Raw genomic sequence first — 25030 nt, 5'->3', positions numbered from 1 at the left:
AGCAAAGCCCAAGGTCTAGGTTAGATCCAATGGGTTAATGTTGCAGCGTTCCTGATATGGAAACCATGAACTTCATCTGTGCAGGGGTATGATTAGTGTGTCACACGGGAATGTGAAAGCTTATTTTGCGTGGGATAGTGTGTGAGGTATTTTTTGAAACGTTTACTTACATTTTGATTAAATACAGATTTAGCTGCGAGCATAGGTTGTGAAAGGGAGTCGTCAGTAGTCTTCTTCTTCTTCTTCTTCTTCTTCTTCTTCTTCTTCTTCTTGTGTTACGGCCTCTGTAGGACCACGGGTATCTCCTTTGTGGACTGCATTTTACTCTTCTTCTCCCAGAACCTCTTCATTCTTTCTCTTCTTCTCTCCCACTCTTCTTCCGAGATCTTCAGTGTACGTTTCTCCTGTCAGCTCCACTGGTGACACTCTAATCTTTTCCTGTATTCTTCTCCGTCATTGATCTCCGACATATTCGTCGGTGTATATTTGTTCCTCCAATTTTCCTTTCCTTCTACCTTGATTCCCAATTCCAACCACTCCTTCCGAAGTTCAACGACACAGTTGGTTCCTGTCTTTCCCCTTGTCCTCCCTGTTGTTTCCCACACTCTCTTCATCATTCTGTACATACTCATCCAAACTGCATGTCCAGGAAACCTTGCCCTTTTGAGTCTGATTTCCCCGGATATTGTTCTCATGTTCCGGTACAATTCTTCCCTAGGTCTTCGCATCCACCTCTTTTAGAACCTAGTATTTTTCTCTCTCCTTTCTGTAGTTGTTCTGTCCCATTTCTTCCTAGTGTGATCGTGTCAGCAGCATATAATACTGCATTCCTCACTCTTGCCTTGTAGTGGCTTATCTTTGCCTCTGTGTAATAAAACAAATTTTTGGATGTGTGACTGAATGGGGTAGGGTGAGAGGGGAGGAGAGGAGGTGGAAATTGGGTAAAAGGTAGAGAGTTGCATTGTAACACATAGAACCCAAACAAAGATTGAAAGTGGTGTTTACACCAAACAGAAGGATTAAAATAGTTCATTTTTATTTCTTACATTTGTTCTCTGCTATTTTTCTTGCATATTAACTACAGAATGTAAAATGTTGGTGCTCCTAGCTAGTGAATGTAGTATAGAAATGCTATTGCGAGCTACTTGTTCGGAAAGTGGCAAACCAATGATGTTTCTTTGTCAAATGCCAGGTGAAATGTTCTCTTATTGCTTTACACTTGCAGAAGAGGAGGCAACACTGTTTATCCACTAGATCTTGAGTCTGGCTGAGCTGTAGTATATGTTACTAGTAAAATACTGGATTGATTTGAATAAGGGTGAACTAATGTATAGTCACTTTTCTTGTCTCGTGCTTCCTATAGAAGTCTGCAGTAGGTGGCTTAAGTGGCTCTGTACATAGAATTTAGATGAACTGCTGCTTTAAGTCATACCAAATGGAAGAAAGTGTTCAATTTAGAATGATTTTGGCTGTCAAACAAAATTTCCTATTGTGTGAGCTCTAAGCATTCATTTTGGCTTATTTTATGTTAGTATTCCCTGAATAATTAACTAAATTTTGATTTTATACAGGGTGTGTTGAACAGTAGACGGGCTCATAAAGGTGGTACCTGAACTCGGCATGTCAGCTTTTGAACTTCCATATTGAGAGGAAATGCTCTCACTGGATGTGTGTGGGATGAACACAAAATGGGCAAGGATTGTGGAGGGTAATTGACAGCAGAGGAAGAGGATAGGAATGGGGCATTGTCAGCAGAGGAGGAGGATAGGAATGTGTGACCAGAAACTGCTTCCATACATGTAGCCAGTAGTAGTGGCATTTTGCACACAGCAGTGACCAGGACTGAAAAAGAAGAGATAATCCATAGTGAGGAACAGTGAAATTCCTCTTTTGCACTTCAGAAATTTGAAAAAAAGGTTGTAAATTTGCGAAATTACTTTTCAAGCGTACTTAACAAAACATTAATAAGCAATTTCATTAATTGTACTGGTCTTTATTTTGAAACACTTGGTCTTGCATGTACACCATGTTTCATGAACAAATTTATGACTAATATTGTTCCACTTGAATATAAAATTGTAGTTTCAATATCCTCTGGTGAATTTTTTCTACATAGTCTTCTGGTTGTGATTGTATTTTAATATGGTTGCCACTTGTCTCACTTGAAGCTTTTCAAACTGTTCTACATGCCAGGTTCGAACCTAGCTACCACCTCAGAAATTGCCTAATATTAAAAAGAAACTGAGGTTGTCACCCAGAAAATCTAAGTTATTGCATTTTTCTTTGCAAGCTAATGTGCTAGTAGTTCTCAATGTAGGTCATGCAATTTTTGCAAGAGGCATAATGTCTGTTGCGACTGTTCAAAACTAGTTAGTCTATTATTTATTGGCTGTCATAGCTTTTGTTTATTGTTGAAAACAAGTAGTGCAGACTTCTACCACTTCAGAACTGGGGTGTAAAAGCAAAGGAGTCTAGGGCTCAAGAAAGTTAACCAATTGCAATTGCTGTGGACATCTATACATGGTGTGCTCCACCATTCCCCAGGCGTTGTGGGTGCATATATGTGTCTCGCTTGGGATTTCCTACATCTGTATGTGTCCTGAACTGCTGACTTCTCACTGCTGGGGACAGAGTTACTTCAATCTCTCTGTGAATAAATCAGTTTTTAGTTGGGAGGGAGCCCAAATTCATATTCTTGAGGGGGGGGAAAACTGTGGTTCACAAAGTGCCTAGCATCTGGTGCACGTTGGTCTATCAATTATTCATGACCTTAAAATGCATCCCTGCTCATTTTTGAACACATTCTAAGTTGATTTCTAATTGAATCATAAGTTTATTTTTGAATGCATGTGTAGCGTACGTGATGTCTCTGTCAGGGGAATCCTCGTTGCGTCTAGAAATAACTTACCTGCAGACAAAAGGGGACTGCGCTGTACCAGTTGAGCCAAATAAACTCGAACGGCCGAATGCCAATTACTATCCGATTATGTGGTTGATTGGGTTTGCGAGTTATAATTACCAGCGAAATCCATGGATTCAGACTACCAGAGTGGAAATAAATGACTAACAGGAATAACTGTTAAGAAAGATTGCATGTTATCTTTTCAGTGTATCCAAGAAAATGAAATTTTGACAGAAAATTTTTGGTCAGATCGCTACACTAGTAAGGCCCAGTTGTACAGTCCCCGGCTAGCAGCCGCTTAAGTTCTATTTGGGAAGAAGTGCAGAAAACACGTTGTACGAACACGTAACAATGCCTAAGCAGAGAATCGCGAGATAACTAAACCGGTGATTCTGGCAGGGTTAGTAGAGTTAACCGGAGAATAAGTTTTGACAGTGGCAGGAATAGTGATGACAAGATTGTTTATTAAAATGAGGAAGGAGAAGAAATGGGGACATCACACAAATTATGAAAGAATATGATGATTCCAAATTTATATAAAAATTTTGTACTACTATTTTTTGTTCTCGTGCTTGAGAAACTGGAGCGTATTTTGTGACATAAAGCTTTTTGCTTGTAGTAGGCCTAATATGCATTTGACAGTGGTACTTCGTGAATTATATTCTGTTGTATTATAAAAGTAAACATTTTTGCCAAAACAATCTTGTTTATTTGGTGTGTGTTAAAATTGCTGCAATATTAGAAAGGCTTGTTTTGTTTTATCTAGCAGACAGTGACAAAATGAAAATAGACGTAATCAGATCGAGAAACCACACCAATCTTGCATACTATTTGTATTAACAGCTTTTTCAGTATTATACAACGACATTTCGATTTTTCATGTAGCAAAACGTTTGACAAACTTCGATGATGTAATAGATTCTTTCGCAGAAAAGATAGCACGCCATGTAAAGCTGTAGCAACGGAAAGAATGCTAGGAGCGAAGCATTGAACAAATGTGTACTGTCTTGCTTGTCTCTTGTCTTTACTGGTTTTATGTATCTTATATTTAATTTTACGTCACACAAAACAGCAAGTTATTAGCTAATAGGCAATAAAGAGTGTAAATTTTCTGAAGACTTCTTGTTCTACTGATAGCAAATAATCCCATCCAGTATTAATAGCAAGTTGTGTGTGTGTGTGTGTGTGTGTGTGTGTGTGTGTGTGTGTGAGAGAGAGAGAGAGCGCACGCTGCAGGATGTCAAGCTGGCCAACTGGGAGCAGGAGAGGCACCACAGAGAGAGAGAGAGAGAGAGAGAGAGAGAGCGCACGCTGCAGGATGTCAAGCTGGCCAACTGGGAGCAGGAGAGGCACCACAAGTCATTTTAATTTCCACTGTCATGAATATAGTTTGATGGCATCCATTACAAAAATACAGGTTTCAATTCCACAGAGTGAAATACAGTGACGTGCGATAGAAGAATGCTGTGTGAAGAGTTGCAGCAGTGGACTTTGGCACACTTAAGACCGAATAACATGTCTTACATTTCCTCGAACACGTTTTGTGCATGCAACTCTTCAGGAAGATGTGCGCTACTAAATGAACATATTTTTGAAAAACCGATTTTTTTTACGTCCTATCTTATAAGTACGAGGGAGGGGTGGGGGTGGGGGGCACTATCTAGTATTGCCCTATTCAGAAATATTGTAGATCTGGGGCTGACGTGCAGAGCAGTCAGAGTTATACTGGGTAGTCTCCATGTGACCCATGTTTACATTTACTGATTTTGCTGTTTCCTCTTCTTTTACTGCCCTCACATAAAATGAAAACAAAACGGATTTCTGTGGCCAGGTGCTATCAAGTGAATTAAAATACATTCACTTCATTATGGAAGGCCAAAATATGTTATTAGTTTGATTTGATTTTATTTCCACCTTTCTAAGAGTCAAGCATTAATTGCCTTGCAGACTACCCATTTCTTTAATCCTTAGCTCTTAGCATTTTTTTTTTTTTTCTTTCTAATTTTCAAGTATATTGACTGCCTCAGCAGAAAAGATTAAGAAAAGCCAAATTTCTTTAGCAAACTGACAGAAATGACTTCATTGTTTAATTCCATACTATTGCCTAGTTTCAACTGTTTGCTGCATTTCAAGGGCATGTTTTCATCTTCTTCATATAATACAGTACTGGTACTCCAAGAAAATTTACATCTTGAAAAGCACACTGAAAAGCTTCATATCAGGTTGAGGCCTACTTCATTGGGAATCTGGGCATACGAATGTGCAATTTAAGCCAGATTGTGAATTTTTAGTTTGGTTCATGAAATTCCAATGCTCTTGGAGTATCCTCTGATGTGTTGTTTCTTTTATGACATAATGTAATATCTTTTAATGTTTTACACATACAAACATATGGGCTTCATGCGTCATTGTAGCGCGCAAGCGCAGAGACACCTGTTACCTGGCGCTCTCTGGCAACTGCTGAAATGAACCTATTTCTAACAGGTTGCAGGAAAATATTGCGAATGGCGGTTTGAAAAACATTACTTTCAAAGTAAATTTCCGTTCACGCAAGTTGAACTATGTGTGAAAATGTACACTGAATTTCTTAAATCACAGAGCGTTTGACTCTCATTTAAAAATCAACTCTTTGATGACGAGTTATTTAGAAGAATTTCGAGCCCAGAAGATCAGACATTTATGTCGTAATTAAACATTTTACTGGCAGATTTGTGTGATATGTCTTAAAGTGTAACACGTGCAAATAAGATAAACATTATATGTGAAAGCTTAGCTTCTCTTGCAGCTTATTAACCTTAGGGACCAATATTATATGTGAAAGCTTTTCTTTTCTTTTAGTAACACTATGTATATTAATTTAAGTCATTAACTTTTCCCATTTGTGTGTTCACACTACTTAACAGTGACATTGCTAATTGCTATTGGCTGCCTACATCACATGTCCTATGCTCTGGATATCCGCTGTCATTGGCCGGCGAGATCACGTGATATGAGCTATGACTGGCTTACAAAAACGCATCGCAGTCTCAATTTCAATGCTTCGGAAAGTAGCACTCAGTGTTCGGTGGAGTTCGAATTTATACTTTCATAATACGAAAATGTGCAGTGTACATGTTGCTGCACATCAAAGATCTTTTCAAAATGTGTCTTCCTCTGAGTTTCGTTTTCTAAAGCGCCGGGAAATTCTACCCCCATGTTAAAGACTATAACCATTCAAAGGATTGATAAGTTTTACAGTTCCAAGGGAAAGTATACTGTCACTTAACACGGAAAAAGTGTGTTTTCACCTGGAAGAAAGTGTATTTTTGATCGGGAAATCCAGGAAAAATCTGGAATTTTTTTTCCTTGTCCATGTGTACACCCTGTAGTTGCTGTTGTTACATATGACCTGCACTGTAGAAGATACAGCAGTCCATGTTTAACTGTTGCTCAAGCACAGGACTGTGGATGGCTTGGAGGGGGAACAGTGACATGAACATAGCAGAGAACGATAATGAGTGTAGGGAGAGGAATAATGAGAGGGCAGCAAATTTTTGTCTTGCTGCCAACCATGGGGCGTACTTTGGCTTTTTATGAACATCTGCCATGTTTAAATTGCAGTTTGACTGAATCCATTTGTACTCAGAATTGAACTGACTTCAAAATTGGGCAGATACTCGACAACAGTATAAATTTCTGCAGGATATGCAGAAAGTCTAGACCGGGGCCAGTGGCATTCTTATGTGTTTTGTGCATTACAGTTGTCGACATTCACTGCGAGGAATGACTCAAACAAAAGGGAGTGTGTCAGCTGCTGGTTCTACATAGTCAATGAGAATGCAACGTGAAGAAAATATTTTTGTAGCAAAAGACATGTAACATTCTCACATCAGTATACAAGCGAAATCTGCTGTATGTTAAAAAAAAAAAAATCATATTTGGGAGAAATGGCCAAATATTTGTGACAACAAAGATACATGTTTCACAGCTGCCCTGGGGGGAGGAGGAGGAGGAGGAGGAGGAGGAAGGGCAAGGGTGATGATGATGATGATGATGATTAAAAATAGTGGCACCACACACAACGGGCTAAACGAAATAGACAGTGAAGATAAAAATTAATGTAAACAGGTTCTTTTTTTTTTTTTTTTTTGCTTTATTTCTCCTTTTATTATCAAAATGTGGACAACCAATAAATTCTATAACTTCAGAATAGGTGTAATGGTAACTTTAGAGGCAGATGTCTTACATCAATAAAAGTTTGTAATATTGGTTAGTGAGAATATGATAAAAAAATATTTTTTTCTCAAGGCTCCTCTTAAAAACGGGAGGTTGTCTTATATTCAGGGTCGTCGTATATTCAGGTAAATACAGTATATATTGCTGAACATTGTTTCATTAATTGATGTATGTGGTGGGAAATTGGTCAATTACTGTTTATACCATTTGAAGTAACTAATAAAAATGTAAGCAGTGGGAAAACATTAATTCTAAGAACATAAAAGTGGAATTTCATTATGTACATAGAGATTTCAAATACACAGACAGAAAAAAATTGCAATATCAAAAAATAATTAATGTAGAGCAATGAAATTTTGGGACTACAGTTGTCTAGGTAGCATATTTAAGTGATTAAGATTGCCAGATCACAGGTTAAAATAGGTGCAAGATAAGCCATTGAAAATATAAAGTACTAGTGCATTAATAATCAGTGCAACTGCCAGGATGTTGAATTCCAACATACAAATATGCATGTGTTGTGTTGTACAGGTGTCTAATGTCAGTTTGAAGGATGGAGTTCCATATCTGTTGCATGTGGTCGGTCAGTATAGGGACGGTTAATGCTGGTTGCATATGATGGAGTAGTTGTCTGATTATGTCCCAGTTGTGCTCAGCTGGAGACAGATCTGGTGATCAATCAACACAAGGCAGCATGTCGACACACTGTAGAGCATGATTGGTTACTAAAGCAGTATGTGGGCGAGTGTTACCCTGTTGTAAAGCACCTCCAGAAAGCTGTTTATGAGTGGCAGCACAGCAGGTTAGATCACCAGATTGACACACAGATTTGCAGTCAGGACACATGGGATAACGATGACTGCACGTCTCATGTCATACGAAATCACAGCCCCGACTTTAACTCCTGGTGTAGGTCCAGTGTGTCTAGCACAGACAGATTGGTTGCAAGCCCTCAGCTGACCTCTTCCTAATCAACACATGGTCATCATTGGCACTGAGGCAGAACTGGCTTTCGTCACAGAACACAACAGACCTCCATTCTGCCCACCAGTGAACTATCACTTTACTCAACTGAAGTCGCAAATGGCGGTGGTGTAGGGTCAGTGGACTGCATGCTACAGGGCATCTGGTTCAGAGCTGTTCTTGAAGTAACCGATTTTTAACAATTTGTTGTGTCACTGTGGTGCCAACTGCTGCTGCAGATGTAGTATAATGTACCAAAGCCATTTATTAAACACAATGTTGTTCCCTCTCGATAGTGCCACATGGCCGACCAGAGCCCCCCCTGCGGGTCCAGGGGTTAGAATAGGCCCAAGGTATTCCTGCCTGTCTTATGAGACAACTAAAAGGAGTTTCACATGTTTCAGCCTTCATGTGATGGTGCCCTGTAGGGTTTGACCTCCATTCTTCGATTTGGGAAGGATGCCTTACAAGCTGCATCGTGTCCATCATGCATTGAGATCTTCAGCCCACTTCCTCGTCATCGCTTTGCAGTCCTGCCCATTCTCCATCCCTTGGACGAGGACACTTTCCTGCATGTGTTTTCCACCACGCACTATGCAGTGTTGATTTATGCGTCGACGATGACCATGGACTTCTTTGCACCTGATACCCAGCACGGTAGCCAGTCCGTTGCGGTGGGGCCGCCATGTACCCTGTTGGTTGTAGCCCCCTGACTGCACAGGGATCGCTCTGCTGATGCCTGCTCTGTTAACTCCCCATATATGCCAAGGGGTAAACTCCCATCCCCCTGGGGCATTGGGACTCACGGCAATGACCATCCTGCCAGGTGTCCTTTGCTGCGGCTGGGTGTCTCCCCTGGTCGAAATGGGTGGCATCAGGGCGGATGACACGCGAAGAAGCATAGTCCATCATCTCTTGCTGGTGGTGAAACACCAGCAGTCTCTAAGCGATCATGAGCTCAATTCAGCACACAGGAGTATGACCCCAAATCGCTCCCCTCCCTGGCCAGACCATGGGAGGAACGTCATGCTAAGGATGGCAGCGGATCTTATTCGCCCCCAGTACCTTGTATGTTTGAGAGCTGATGGGGAATCTTTCATGACGATGAAGCCTATGTTTTTTGTTCAGCATTTAGAGGCAAAGTTCGGGGATGTGGAGGGCTTGTCCAAAATGAGGTCTGGGTCAGTCTTGATCAAAACAGCATCTTCTGCCCAGTCACAGGAATTACTCGCTTGTGACAAGCTGGGGGATGTTTCTGTAACCATCACGCCACATAAGAGCTTAAATATGGTCCAGTGTATCATATTTCACAGAGATCTTCTTTTGCAGTCCGATGACGAGCTGCTCACCAATTTAGAGTGGTGAGGTGTACATTTCGTCCGGCGTGTCCATCGGTGTCCGAAGGATAATCAGGTTGCCACCGGTGCCTCCACCTTGGCCTTTGAGGGTGATACATTGCCCTAGAAGGTCAAGGTGATGGTCTACCAGTGTGATGTAAAGCCCTATATCCCTTCCCCAATGCGGTGCTTTAAGTGCTGGAAGTTCAGCCATATATCATCCCGCTGCACTTCCAACATCACATGCCGAGACTGCGGACGCCCATCACATCCCAATACTCCATGTGCCCCGCCTCCCATCTGTGTCAACTGCAGAGAGCACCATTTGCCTTGCTTGCCTGACTACAGGATTCTCCAGAAAGAAAGGAAAATGATGGAGTACAATACCCTGGACAGACTGTCCTACACTGAGGCTAAGAGAAAATTTGAATGCCTGCATCCTGTGCATATGACAGTTTTACACCACCACTACAACAGGTCTGGCACCATCAGGTCTCCCAACTGAGGCCACCTCTCAGAGCTGGAAGACTACACCTGCCCCTTGATAGTGGGGGCATTTCCCCTCCCTGTTGCTCCTGCACCACCTACTTTGGGAGCAACACCCCCCCCCCCCCCCCCCAACCATCAGGGACGTCCGTCCCCACTTCTAAGCCGGAGAAGCATAAGTCTTCTTCGGCTTCTCTTCCTAGGGTGGGGTCCCTTGTGTCACTCCCTTCTCAGGTTTCTTCTAGTGGGAAAGATGACACCTGCCAGTGGCTGAAGAGCCCAAAAGCACCTGGTCGTAAGGCTTCACACTCATCCTCAGTCCTGGAGACGGAGCCAGTGAAGTCCTTCCAGGCAGGGAAACCCAAGGAGCAGCGAGAGAAATCCAAAAAGGAAACTCGTAAGATCAAGGAAATTGTGGTGGCACCCACACCAGCGCTACCTACAAGATCTGTGGCTGAGGATGGGGGTGGAGATTTTAGTGTCCGCTGAGGACCAAGATCTTGTCAGACCCTCAGACACAATGGATATAGACTGCTCAGGCAATAAATCAGTGACAGCAGGTGACTCTGAGGTGTAAACTGCCTCATTGAATGTTCATGCCTTCCCAGTCTCACGATGTCATCCTCCAGTGGAATTGCGGCAGTTTTTTCCACCGCCTGGCTGAGCTACAGCAACTGTTTTGAAGCTTTACACCTGCTATCACCATTGCCCTCCAGGAAACCTGGTTCCTAGCAATGCGGATCCCTGCCCTCCGTGGCTATAAAGGATATTACGGGAATCGTAGCGGCTATAATTGTGTGTCAGATGGAGTTTGTGTTTATGTCCTTTACTCGGTCTGTAGTGAACATGTGCCCCTTCAAACCCCCTCTTGAAGCTGTGGCTGTCAGAATAAGGACGATGCAGGAAATAACTGTATGCAATGTATATCTTCCTCCAGATGGTGCAGTAACCCTGAATGTATTAGCTGCAATGATTGATCAACTCCATAAACCTTTCCTACTTCTGCCCATAACCCCTTGTGGGGTGGTACCATGCTTACTGGCCGAGGCAGAGGTGCCGAAACTTTACCGTCACAATTTGACCTCTGTCTCTTAAATACTGGGGCCGCCACACATTTCAGTGTGGCTCATGGTAGTTACTTGGCCATTGATTTATCAGTTTGCTGCACAGGACTTCTCCCATCTATCCACTGGAGAGCACATGACGACCTGTGTGGCAGTGACCACTTTCCCATCTTCCTATCACTGCTCCAGCATGAGGCACACGGACACCTGCCCAGATGGGCTTTGAACAAGGTGGAATGGGGAACTTTCATCTCTGCTGTCACCGCTAAACCTCCCACACATGGAAACATCAATGTGATGGTTGAGCAGGTGCCTAGCACAATTGTTTCTGTGGCAGAAAATGTGGTCCCTCACTCTTTAGGGTGCCTGAGGCATAAGGCAGTCCCTTGGTGGTCGCCAGAAGTCACTGAAGCAATTAAGGAGCTTCGGCAAGCTCTACAGCGGCATAAGTGGCACCCTCCCCTCGATCACCTCATAGCCTCCATGCCTATGTTGACTACCTTATCAAACAACAGAAGAAGGAATGTGAGGAGAGATACGTCTCTACCATTGGATGCCACACGTCACCTTCCCAAGTCTGAGCAAAGATCAAACATCTTTTCGGGTACCAGGCCCCAACAGCTGTCTCCAGTGTTACCATACATCGCGAGTTACGTACTCACGCAAACGCGATTGCCGAGCACTTTGCTTGGTCCTCTGCGTCGGAGAATTACCCCCCCCCCCCCTTCCCCCCCCCCCCCCCCTAGCATTTCGCACACCAAAAAAGGCGGCTGGAAAGGAACATCCTCTCATTCACTACACACTGCACTGAATCCTATAACGTACCATTTACAGAGTGGGAGCTCCTCAGTGCCCTTGCACATGGCCCCAACACAGCTCCTGAGCCTGATCGCATCCACAGCCAGATGATTAAACATCGCTCATCCGACTACAAACGACATCTTCTTGTCGTCTTCAACTGGATCTGGTCACGTGGCTTGCTGGCACGATGTCAGGGTGGCTTCCGCCAGGGTCGCTCCACCACTGATAATCTTGTGTCCATCGAATCTGCCATCCGAACAGCCTTTTTCAGACGGCAACACCTGATTGCCATCTTTTTTGACTTGCATAAAGCACACGACATGTCGTGGCGACATCATATCCTTGCCACATTGTATGAGTGGGGTCTCCGTGGACCACTCCTGATTTTTATCCAAAACGTCCTGTCACTCCGTGCGTTCGTGTGCAGGTTGGTGAATCCGATATTTCCATCCATATCCAGGTGAATGGAGTCCCGCAGGGCTCTGTATTGAGTATGTGTCTATTTTTTAGTGGGTATTAACGGTCTAGTAGCAGCTGTCTGGCCCTCCGTCACACCTTATCTGTATGCAGACGATTTCTGCATTTCGTACTGCTGCTCCAGTACTGTTGTTGCTGAATGGCACCGCCAAGGAGCCATCCACAAGGTGCAGTCATGGGCTCTAGCCCACGGCTTACAGTTTTCTCGTGCACTTCTGTCGACGTCGTACCACTCATCTGGAACCCGCACTTTACCTTAATGACAATCCACTCACTGTGGTGGAGACATATCAATTCCTAGGACTGGTTTTCAACACTCGATTGACTTGGCTCTCTCATCTTCATCAGCTTACGTAGAAGTGGTGGCATCACCTCAATGCCCTCCATTGCCTGAGCAGCAGCAATTGGGGTGCAGATGGGTGCATGCTGCTGCAACTCTACAGAGCCCTTGTCCAATCCCGAATTGACCATGGGAGTGTGGTTTATGGCTCAGCAGCGCCTTCAGCATTGCATTTACTCGACCCTGTGCACCATTGTGGGGTTCAATTAGCGACAGGAACTTTTAGGACAAGTCAGGTGACCAGTGTACTGGTGGAGGCTCGTGTCCCTCCACTACAGATCAGACATGCGCAACTGCTCTCCAGTTATGCAGCACACATTCATGATTCCCATGAGCATCTGAATAACCGTCTCCTTTTCCCGCCCGTGGCAGTCCATCCCCTGCATCGGTGACCCAGATAGGGGCTAATGATTGCAGTTCGCGTGCGGTCCCTTCTCTTTGAACTGGAGTCCTTCCCTTCACCTCTACTTGCGGTCCGTTCACGTACGCCTCCATGGTATACGCCTTGGCCGCAGCTTCGTCTGGACTTTTTGCATGGCCCTAAGGACTCCGTTAACCCCGCTGCTGTCCGCTATCAGTTCCTCTCGATACTTGACATGTTCTGGGGCTCGGAACTGGTTTACACCGATGGCTCAATGACTGATGGTCAGGTAGGCTTCGCATATGTTCATGGAGGACATATTGAGCAGCACTCCTTACCAGTTGGCTGCAGTGTTTTCACTGCAGAGCTGGCAGCCATATCTTGTGCTCTTGAGTACATCCGCTCATGCCCTGGTGAGTCATTTCTCCTGTGTACTGATTCACTGAACAGCCTACAAGCTATTGACAAGTGCTACTCTCGCCATCCTCTGGTGGCTTCCATTCAGGAGTCCATCTATGCCCTGGAACAGTCCCGCCGTTCCATGGTGTTTGTGTGGAGCCCAGGATACTTCGGAATACCCAGCAACGAACTTGCCGACAGGCTGGCCAAGCAGGTGATGCCGAAACCGCTTCTAGAGATAGGCATCTCCGAAGCTGACCTGCAATCTGTCTTACACTGCAGGGTTTTCCGGCTTTGGGAGACGGAATGGCGTAACGAGGAGACTGTGAATGTGTGGAAGTCTTCCATGCAGACCTCTTGTAGGGAATCAGTTGTCCTCTGCCGGCTCCGCATTGGCTAATGCATGGTTACCTACTTCATCCCGAGGACCCACCTCAGTGTTGCTGTGGCTCCCAAATGACAGTCGTCCACCTCTTGCTGGATTGCCCACTTTTAGCCGCTCTGTGGCAGACTTTTAACTTTCCCATCACCCTGCCTTCGGTGTTGGGCAACAATGCCTCCACAGCACCTTTAGTTTTACGTTTTATCAGTGAGAGTGGGTTTTATACTTCTATGTAGGTTTTAGTGCATGTCCTTCGTCCCTTTTGTTTCCTACACCATAGTGCTTTTAGGGTGGAGGTTTTAATGTGTTGCAGAGTGGCTCCTTTCCCTCTTTATTCTTGTGGTTGGCCAGCGACTGTAATCTGCTTTCATGTTTTACTCTCTTCTGTTTCTAGCATCTCTTTGTTGTTTTCTTGTCCTCTTTTGCGCCTTTTAGTGTTCATTGCCTTCCCTTCATTCTTGTGGCTTTCCTTTCTTTCCGTTTTGTGTTTCGCCTGTTTTATTCTCACACTTGTGGCATTATTTTATTGGGAACAAGAGACCGATTGCCTCGTAGTTTGGTCCCTTCTCCCGCCTTTAAACCAACCAACCTACCTACCTGACCAGAGCCCGGTCTTGCGACTGTACATTCTCGTAACCACAGCTGCCAGCAGTCATTTACAGTGGTTATATTCCTTCCAAGTCTTTCTGCAGTATCACAACAGGAACATCCAGCATCCTGTAGTTCTATTACATGACCTTGTTCAAACTCAATGAGGCATTCTTGACTAACATAAACTCGCCATGCCCAGTCTCAAAGGTAACTAACACTCAAGACTGTTAAAGTGTGTATTTAAAGTAAACATGATTTGCATACTTGTAGTGGCATTGCTAGCACCACTGTCATGCGACTGGTACAAAATTTTAGTAGACATAGACATAATGTGTCGGATGTAGAAACGTGCCTGCTGACTTGTTTGTCTCGCAACTGCTCCTTTGTGTTGCTTTTTTTTTTTTTTTTTTTTTTTCCCACCCCCCCAATGTTTCATGCAAAATGAGGAACTCGGGTATGTGTAAATTTGATTGGGAGGGGGAAATATGGGCTTTGATGTGAGGACACAGGGTGATGACTTGAGAGATAAGGGTAAATGAGTGACAAAGGATTGAAGGATGTGTTGTAGAGCTAATTTCCACTCGCACAATAAGGAGAAGCAGATGAATGGGGAAAAAAGGAGAACATCCAGTGAGGCACCTTTTGAAGATGATGATGATCACTTATTGCTTGAAAGTGTGTCTGCAACTGTACGGTGGACTTGGCAGTGACTGCTTTGTTAGTGACTGTAATGGGGTAGGATCTTCAGTGCTGGAATATGTTGAGTGGATTTATGGGACACATATTTATCTTGTACCTGAGTCTTTCTCAAGGATATGATGGGTATTACAGGCATTATGTCTTTGAGGGACAGTAGTATGCGGCTGGTCCCGGCAGAGGTTCGAGTCCTCCCTCGGGCATGGGTGGGTGTGTGTGTTTGTCCTTATCGTAATTTAGGTTAAGTAGTGTGTAAGCTTAGGGACTGATGACCTTAGCAGTTAAGTCCCATAAGATTTCACACACATTTGAACATTTTGGACAGTAGTATTTTATAGTGTGGATGTGTTGTGAAGTATCTTTTTGGAGGGATAGCAGTCAATAAGTAATGGGCATTTCCCATTTTAACGCTTTGTAGATAGATAGATCAGTGGTGGACAGTACGATCAGATTGTTTCATGTTATGACGATATTTTATAATAAAATGGATATGTGTCTGAGGATGATGTCATGTGGCTGGTGTGTTAGAATCATGGGAGGATACATCATAGAGAAGTGTTTATGGATCAGGTGATCAGGGCAGTATGATTTGGATAATACTTTGCCAATGTCGATGTATTATTGGTAGTTGGTTGGCTTAATATGTAGAGCTTTTTGTGGAGTTGTAAGAGGTGAATGTACATATTTAGAAATGTGGCAAGATGTCTAACCACACTTCTGAAACCAATTGTAAGACACAGTAGTCACTAAGTGAAGGACTTGGGCATATTGAAAAAATTCACCTGCTGAAGAACGACCTGCTTGTGAGGTTTGACATAAGATCTCTCTTTACATCATTACCACTTCAAGATGCCTTGCTACTCTTAAAAGATCATTTTGAACCACGTGATGGGGATCTATTATTAAGTTAATGGAGTAGCCGTAGGCTGAACACGCGAATGGCACTAAAAAATGTGTGGCTCAAACCTAAATACATCTTCTGTTATTTGGATGACATCTGAATTGTGTGAGAACATGTCACAGTGTCCCTAAATGAGTTCCTGGGCAACCTGAACAGCACCCATCAAAATATACAGTTCATAATGGTGCAAGAAAAGAATGAATGTCTTCCATTTTTTTAGACATTCTAATAAAAAGAAAGGCAAATGGTGCCCTAGGACATGAAGTCTACAGAAATAAGACCCACACAGATCTCTACCTACAAGTAATGAGTTTTTCGCGCAGCAGTGTACTAACAACTCTGGTTTACAGCGTGCATGTCATTTGTGACAAAGACAGCTTGGGAGCAGAGCTGCAACAGCTAGAGATGGGTTTTAGCAAAATAGGTACAGCAAATTGCAGATTGGTGTACATTGAAAGAAAATGAGAGGTACAGCCATCTGCGGAGAATAGGTAAAGAAAGAGAAACTCACCGTTATGTACTAATACTGGGTCTCTTACAGCCAAAAATTGCAAGAATCCTCAGTAAGATCATCATCAAAGCTGGCTTTTGACCATCACAATAAACGAAAAATATACTTGGCTCAGCAAAGGACAAGCTGCAATTGCATATACTCATGTGTAGCATCCCTTGTCAGTACAGGCTCCAGTGCATTGGTCAGACACAGTGCTGTATCTCTCAACACCACATTTAACATGTTAGTTGCGTATATCTGGGGGCATAAAGACAAGTTAGCAGTGGCAGAACACAGCCTGAGTGAAATACATACATTTGAATTTGAGAAAACAAAAATGTTTGAGTGAGTGTCATCTGGAAGAACTCTATTAAAAAATCAATTGAGATAACGCTTCATGTCAATCTCATCAACAGGAGCAAGGGCTTACAGCTAAGTTTGGCGTGGAACAGTAGCAGTTATACGCCGAGGCTGAGCCCGACAGTTGATGCTTCGTGAGTCTGGGCAACTCAGAATGCGCTAAGAGTTGAATGGTGGCCCAGGACGCCTATATAATATTGACAGTTCCCATGATGATGATGATGATGATGATGATGATGATGATGATCAAAATGTTGAGGAATTTCAGTGCAGCCACCCAAATGGAAGCTTGACAAGTTTTCATAAGAACTAAGCAATTTATTATCTTTTGTGTTTGTCTGTTCACACTGCTCAGCATTTTTGTTTGCTGGTTAGTGATTGTCATACACAGGTTCTAATGTTGACTTTTCCATCAGCATTCAATACTACTAGATAAAGCCAAAAGCTCCAGATAATCAACCATTTTTTGGTTATTGAATGCTGATCACAGGGGCGGTCTGTTTCAACCATTGAGTCATGAACAGTCAAATAAAACCTGAAATGCAGAATTTGGTTTTCAAATGTTCCATAACAGAGAAAATTGCAGGAATAATCCCAAAATTCAGTTGCTGTACCAAAAATAGCATTCTGATCATGTGAAGTCATTAACTTCCTGAAATAATATGCAATTATCTAGAAGTTCAAAATATGTAGTTGTACACATCATGAAATATAAAAATGAAGTTGGTGGAAACCTTTGTTACTCAAATCCTAGTCTGTCAACATTTTGGGAACCCAAAAAGTTATTTACACAAACAAGAACTTTAGTCTTGCCCCGATACACACAAAAAGATACCATTCCAGCATAATTTTGTAGAAGGCAGAATGTATTGTAGGTACTGACTAGTAGCAGGTATACCCAGAATCTTTTGTCAAGAAATATCTAAACTATTTTGCTATTCACCACTAAACTAAGTCCCCCGCCCCCTTTCTTCCCCTCTCCATTCAGGTCTTGGATATGCCCCTTTTGAGCGGGTCATAGAATATTTAGCTTTTTTTGTCATGTTTCTTGCATCAGATTGAATAAGTTGCTTTTGTTTGTAAAACAGGATTACAAGCAGTTGGAGCTGAGTTGTGAGAACCAAGATGATGTAGACTCGTGGAAAGCATCATTCCTGCGAGCAGGGGTTTATCCAGAGAAGTCAACAGAGCAAGCCAATGGGGAGGAGGTTGGTATTTGTTGTTTATATCTTACTGTAAAGTTGCAGTTGTAAAATCTAATTATCATTAAAGCGGAGAATTCATTGTTCACTATTTGAACTAAATATCTCTCGTTTAATCTATAAATTGTTGCCTCCTCATGCATACAAGTAATCCTTTTAAAGAATTACTCTTACAGTGCTAACATTGTTTTGTTATGGCATGTTTGCATTTTCTTACAGCCTGTTACTATCTGGTTATTTGTAGCAATTTGTGTGTTGTTTCTCTTTTTTATCTCTTATGTGAAAATTGCTAGTTGCATTCTTTTTTTAATTTTTGGAATAAGGTATGTTCAAGGAGATTTTGTTAATTGATTTGACTCAGTGAATTCATTTTCTTCATATGGGATAATTGATAATAAAAAAATATATCGGAAAATATTTCTGATGTTTAAAATACCAGTAACAATTAATTTATTCCAATGCATTGCAAGAAACTGTCCTGTCAGTAATAATTTCTGTTAACTGGTAATACTTTCCATTTTATGATAATGGTAAAACACAATTACATAAAAATAGCCATATGATTGAATATGCTGGATATTCATACTTTCACTACAAAAAGTTCATTTGATATACTTAATAAAAAGTATCACCAACCATGTTAAAATAACATCGGACTTGAATTTTCTAATTTTGTAGCAGTGGTGGGTGGCACCAGTTATTTCTTACACCCAAACCTCCAGATGTCAGACACTCAGATCGATACCAAACACTGTGTATCCATAGAGTATCAACTGAAACACCGATGTAGTTCATGCTGTAGCACCAGAAGTTCGGAATCTAGGCAAACTGTATCTCTGAACTCTGATAGTGAAGATCTATGGTAGGTGAGTTGGTAGAGCATCAGATTGTTCTATTAAAGATAATGTGTTCAAATCCTAATGGCGGCAATTTTTTTAAAACAAATTACACTTGTAATTTTTATATGGGAGAACATTTTTCTGCCATGTAAAAGTGCCTTTTGGAGTTTGTAGCAATGTTCTTTTGTCAGAACATGTGTATAGATAGGTGTGATGTTAGCTATACAAATGTACACTATAGGTACCTTCAGTGCAACACTCTGAAGATCTACCAACTCACCTACCAGAGGTCTATGTATTCAGAGCTCACCGATATGGTTTGTCTATACTCCACAGTTCTGGTGTTACTTTTAATTACCGTTTACACATCTTTTGCTGGATGACAGCACAAACTAAATCGGTGTTTTGGTTGATACTCTGTCAAAACACAACATATGGTATGGATCTGAGTGTTTGACCTCTGAAGGTTTGTGTGTTAGTGGTAACTTTTGCGGTAGTGGATATCAAAATGAGGATGGTATTTCTGTGTGTGTGCGCTTGCAATTTCGCTGCCTGTTTGCCAGTGTATAAACGTAAATGACTGTGCACCAACTGCTCAGATCAATGCGTTTTTTTTCTCCAGGTTGAAAATATGTGTGTTCTTTTCCCTCTTTTTAGGTTAGGGTAAGTGTTGAGTCTGGCAAGAGTGGCAGATCAGCTGTCGAAGAAGTGAAGTCATCGGACCTGGTGCTGTTATACTTAAGTTATTTGTTTAATTGTTTTCTTAACATTGAGATTCCATGGCACTACTATGTAGTGTAGCAAAAAAAAAAGTTCCTGGAGAGTAATTGTTACCATATTTAGTGACATTTTGATCCATTCTTGTATCAACTTTTTTAATATTTTGCTTCTCATTAAAATTAGAGCTACCCTTGTTTTACATGGCTGAATTACTTCAAATGCTTGTCAGTATTTATGAAGGTGTTTCCTTACCCTGTAAATGTGTGTATTTGAAAGAATGTGTGGGATTAATTTGGGGGGGGGGGGGGGCCGGTTGTTGGAGAATAGAACACAAGTGTTGACCTGTTTTACATGTTACAGAAGATAGTGCATGGGCAGATGTGTGCTATACTTAGCTTATTAACAGGAGAAAACACACACACACGAAAATCAGTAAGCAACTTTGTTTATTGATCAGTTTACTCAATGGATTTTTGTCCGGTTTAGAACAAATATTGTTAGTTTCAAGTCTGTTTTCCATACTTAGAGAAACTTTTGAAATTGGTCCTAGGTCATGAACAATTTCTCTATTTTAGTAGTATGATAGCAGGTTGTAGACAGCTGTTTGAACTGCACCATGATGTCATTACATAAGACAGACACAAGCATTTCTATAATATTTAATATTTCTCTGCTCTCTCTCTCTCTCTCTCTCTCTCTCTCTCTCTCTCTCTCTCTCTCTGTGTGTGTGTGTGTGTGTGTGTGTGTGTGTGTGTGTGTGTTACCATATAAATTAGTTTTGGTGTTTTGGTGATTGTAATTTCTCCATTTCTGTGCCACAGTATTCTTTTTCATATCGATAATGCAGAGACCTCCTTTTCAGACATATCATGCTGTGGTTTTTGATCTTCTACCTTGAATCTTATAATTGTTGATGCTGTAAGGAACTCCTTATCCATTGGAAGCTTTCCCCAGTATCTTCGTGTCTGTGACATGTTATTCATGTTCATATTCATGTTCATGTTCTTGTTCTTGTGGTTGTGATGTGGCAGACAGTCTAGGATATTAAAACTCTTGTAAAAGGAGTACTCAGTTTGTAAGATTGTTACAGTTGCAGAGAGAGAGAGAGAGAGAGAGAGAGAGAGAGAGAGAGAGTGTACAGCTGATAGGTGTGTACCCTCAGGAAGTGTACCTGCCTTCCTGTACTGCCAATAGAAATACATAAAAATTAATTGCACTACTCACTGGTTTCAGAAGAGTAGGTTCTTTTTCCAGGAAGGAAAGAGTAGAAAGGAGGGTGGGCAGGTCATGCTCCCCCCCCCCCCCCCCCCCAGAAAAAAAAATCTTGGCAAATTTTTTCAGAAAGTCCTCTTTCCTCTCAGAGGTTAAGACGTATCATTATGAAAGTTAAGGGTGCTGCTTTCTATTTTAACTGTTCGTTTGCAATACTGGGAGTTGTGCCTCATAAAGATAAGAACTGACCAGCCGTTCTGTCTTCTCTTGACATTAAAAATACTTGTACTTGACATTTGTTTCTTCAAATAATGAACACATCTAAACAAGAATATTAATTTTTGTGCAAGACCATACTGTGCATTATTGTCACTCTTTTTTTTCCTTTGTAATTGTTTTTCAAAAATGGTTCAAATGGCTCTGAGCACTATGGGGGCTTAACATCTATGGTCATCAGTCCCCTAGAACTTAGAACTACTTAAACCTAAAATAATAATAATAATAATAATTGGAAATATACAAAGTAGATCCTAAATTGATACAGTTTCTAAACATAGTAATGAAAAACTTTAAAACCACACTTAATATCCAAACAAATTCAGATAACATCACATGACAGCCAATACAGATTAAGCGTGGAATATACCAAGGAGACTCATTAAGCCCTTTCTGGTTCTGTCTTGCTCTGAACCCACTATCCAACATGCTAAATAATACAAATTATGGGTACAATATTACTGGAACATACCCACACAAAATCACACATTTGCTATACATGGATGATCTAAAACTACTGGCAGCAGCAAATCAACAACTCAACCAATTACTAAAGATAACAGAGGTATTCAGCAATGATATAAATATGGCTTTTGGAACAGACAAATGTAAGAAAAATAGCATAGTCAAGGGAAAACACACTAAACAAGAAGATTACATATTGGATAACAACAGCGACTGCATAGAAGCGATGGAAAAAACATGCCTATAAATATCTAGGATACAGACAAAAAATAGGAATAGATAATACAAATATTAAAGAAGAACTAAAAGAAAAATATAGACAAAGACTAACAAAAATACTGAAAACAGAATTGACAGCAAGAAACAAGACAAAAGCTATAAATACTTATGCTATACCAGTATTGACCTACTCATTTGGAGTAGTGAAATGGAGTGACACAGACCTAGAAGCACTCAATACACTTACACGATCACAATGCCACAAATATAGAATACATCACATACATTCAGCAACAGAAAGATTCACATTAAGCAGAAAGGAAGGAGGAAGGGGATTTATAGATATAAAAAACCTACATTATGGACAGGTAGACAATTTAAGAAAATTCTTTCTAGAACGAGCAGAAACTAGCAAAATACACAAAGCAATCACTCATATAAATACATCAGCTACACCATTGCAATTTCATAACCACTTCTACAACCCTTTAGATCACATAACATCAACAGATACAAAGAAAGTAAATTGGAAAAAGAAAACACTACATGGCAAGCACCCGTATCATCTAACACAGCCACACATAGATCTAGACGCATCCAACACATGGCTAAGAAAAGGCAATATATACAGTGAGACGGAAGGATTCATGATTGCAATACAGGATCAAACAATAAACACCAGATATTACAGCATGCATATTATTAAAGATCCCAATACCACAACAGATAAATGCAGACTTTGCAAACAACAAATAGAAACAGTAGAGCACATCACAAGCGGATGTACAATACTAGCAAATACAGAATACCCCAGAAGACATGACAATGTAGCAAAAATAATACATCAACAACTTGCCATAAAACATAAACTAATAAAACAACACGTTCCCACATACAAGTACACACCACAAAATGTGCTGGAGAATGATGAATACAAATTATACTGGAACAGAACGATTATAACAGATAAAACAACACCACATAACAAACCTGACATCATACTCACCAATAAAAAGAAGAAATTAACACAACTAATTGAAATATCCATACCCAACACAACAAATATACAGAAGAAAACGGGAGAAAAAAATTGAAAAATACATCCAACTGGCTGAGGAAGTCAAGGACATGTGGCATCAGGATAAAGTTGACATTATACCAATTATACTATCAACTACAGGAGTCATACCTCACAATATCCACCAGTACATCAATGCAATACAGCTACATCCAAACATATATATACAACTACAAAAATCTGTAATTATTGATACATGTTCAATGACCCGAAAGTTCCTAAATGCAATATAACATATACCATACAGTTACAAGGAAGTCACGCTTGATCAAGGTCCGCGTCACGTTCCATTTTTAACCAGACTTAACAGTCTGAGAAAGTAAAGAAAATAATAATAATAATAATAATAATAATAATAATAATAATGTTGTATGGCTCAGTGTCCTGCTGCGAATCTCTCTGTTCGATGCCACTTCGGTGACTTGCATGTCCCTGAACCTGTGACACCTGGTATTCCCAGAAGGTCACCCATCCAAGTAGTAACTGGGCTCAACATTACTTAATTACCGTGATCAGGTGGCTGCTCTATCCAAGACTATGCCATTGACATCATAAATGATGACCTATAGAAATCAAAATTTAAAGTATATAAGTTTTGTTTGTAAAAATGTGTTATTTTTTTAAAGGAACTGTTATCTGAAATTACTTTGCACTAAAAAATTAATAAAATCTTCAGATAGAGGTATAACACTACAGTAGAAGTCATGGAATCATATTTATAAGTTGTGGTTAATTCAGCTGTAACTTTATTGCAGATAGTGCAGTCCTAACAAGTAGCTGTTGCTTTATATGTTTTCCTAAATATTACTACATGTCAACTTTTACTTGCTGGATTTTCTAGTTTCTGTGTGTGATTAACAGATATTTAAATTAGTGTCTCTAGTAAATTGTGGGTTTTATGTGACTTATTTGATAAACTTTGTCTCTGATAAACTTTCATTGCCATTTACAAAAAATTGTATTTTTCATTGCATGCATTGATTAAACTGGATCAGGCATAATAGTAACTGTTCGAATCTTAGCATGCGTCACCTTACATCAGTTCAGTTTTCAACCTATGTCCATCAATTGTGAATAAGTACCTCTGTTTTTTATTTAATGCCAGATGTTTGAATTACCAATTGATCCTGGCAGGTTCAACATTTTTAACACTAATGTCTGACAGATCATTCGGGTTTCTCATTAAACTGAAGCTTAAAGTAGAAGGAACTAGTGTAATCTGTACTTTACTGAGGACATAGATGTTGATGGAATATCAACCTACCAAAAAGTGTTACAGCTTTAATTGCATTCCAGAAATGTGCATACATTCTAGACTTTAATTTTTAGTGTACAGCTATTGGAGGAACACGTCAGTGGTACATTGAATAATAGAGCACATGTTTTGAATGTCAGTTCGGAAAAAACTTGAACACACAGTGCCCGATATTACTTTTCCTATGATACGTTCTTGATGGTATACAAAAATCAAAAATAGGGCTTTTAAAAATCCACCTGTTCATAGTCTTTCATTATAATTGCATTTTAAACAAAATCCCATTAGAAAAATAATATTACATGCAGAGAAATTGCTCACAGTTTATTTACTACTCTGCAAAAATTGATTTTCCTGTGAGTGTATGCAGGGCAGTAAGGTCATTTTAGGTTAAGAGCTATAAAATAGAGCCCAGTTTGCAAAATAACCTTTCAACAAAAATGCACCACTGTGGAGCCTTGGTGATAAAATAGCAGCCAATCAACAAGTAGCGTGCAAGTGTATGCATGTATAATGTAACTTGTCCCTTCTAATACTTCTTGTGCCAAAAATTGCAGTTACTGGTTAAATTAGCTCAGGCTTTAAGCTGGACAGTCACGAGACAAACTGAATTCCTATAAACACCTTGTTTGGTAAGATGGTCTTTGGTTATTAAATCAACTTTATTAGAACTATCATAATATCATTAAATTATTAACAGAGTAATAGACATGACAAACAGTGTCGCAGTAAGGTAATGGAAATAAAATCTGAAGGTTACTTTTTAATTTTTGTTGATGTACAGGGAACTCAAATGAACTTTAACGAATAGATCAGTAATTGTAAATTAAGACCTTGGTAAAAAAAAGAAAACAGAAATTACTCTTGATTTTTCAGTATTTGAAATTTCAGGCTCGATTATTGCTATAAAGTGGACGTTATAGAAGAAATTATTGTCGAGTGCTCAAAAATTCATGTGACTGTATGTTCACAGGTGTTAACTGATGTTCAGTAAAT

The 25030-nt window shown here is 40.7% G+C and overlaps 1 protein-coding gene across 4 annotated transcripts in view; it reads left to right on the top strand.

Moving 5' to 3' along the window:
- LOC126184958 (dynamin) overlaps positions 1–25030 on the top strand; it is a 116059-nt gene that overhangs the window by 40817 nt on the left and 50212 nt on the right. For 3 of the 4 annotated variants that reach the window (XM_049927633.1, XM_049927634.1, XM_049927636.1), the window contains exons 13-14: positions 17857–17976; positions 19467–19535. In XM_049927633.1, coding sequence (XP_049783590.1) covers positions 17857–17976; positions 19467–19535 — 189 coding nt within the window. The remainder of the gene's footprint in view (positions 1–17856; positions 17977–19466; positions 19536–25030) is intronic. The other variant, XM_049927635.1, reaches the window with a different exon arrangement.

This window comes from Schistocerca cancellata, chromosome 4 (genome assembly GCF_023864275.1).
Source record: "Schistocerca cancellata isolate TAMUIC-IGC-003103 chromosome 4, iqSchCanc2.1, whole genome shotgun sequence".
Classification (NCBI taxonomy): Eukaryota; Metazoa; Arthropoda; class Insecta; order Orthoptera; family Acrididae; genus Schistocerca; species Schistocerca cancellata.
This window is presented reverse-complemented; position numbering and strand designations above follow the sequence as displayed.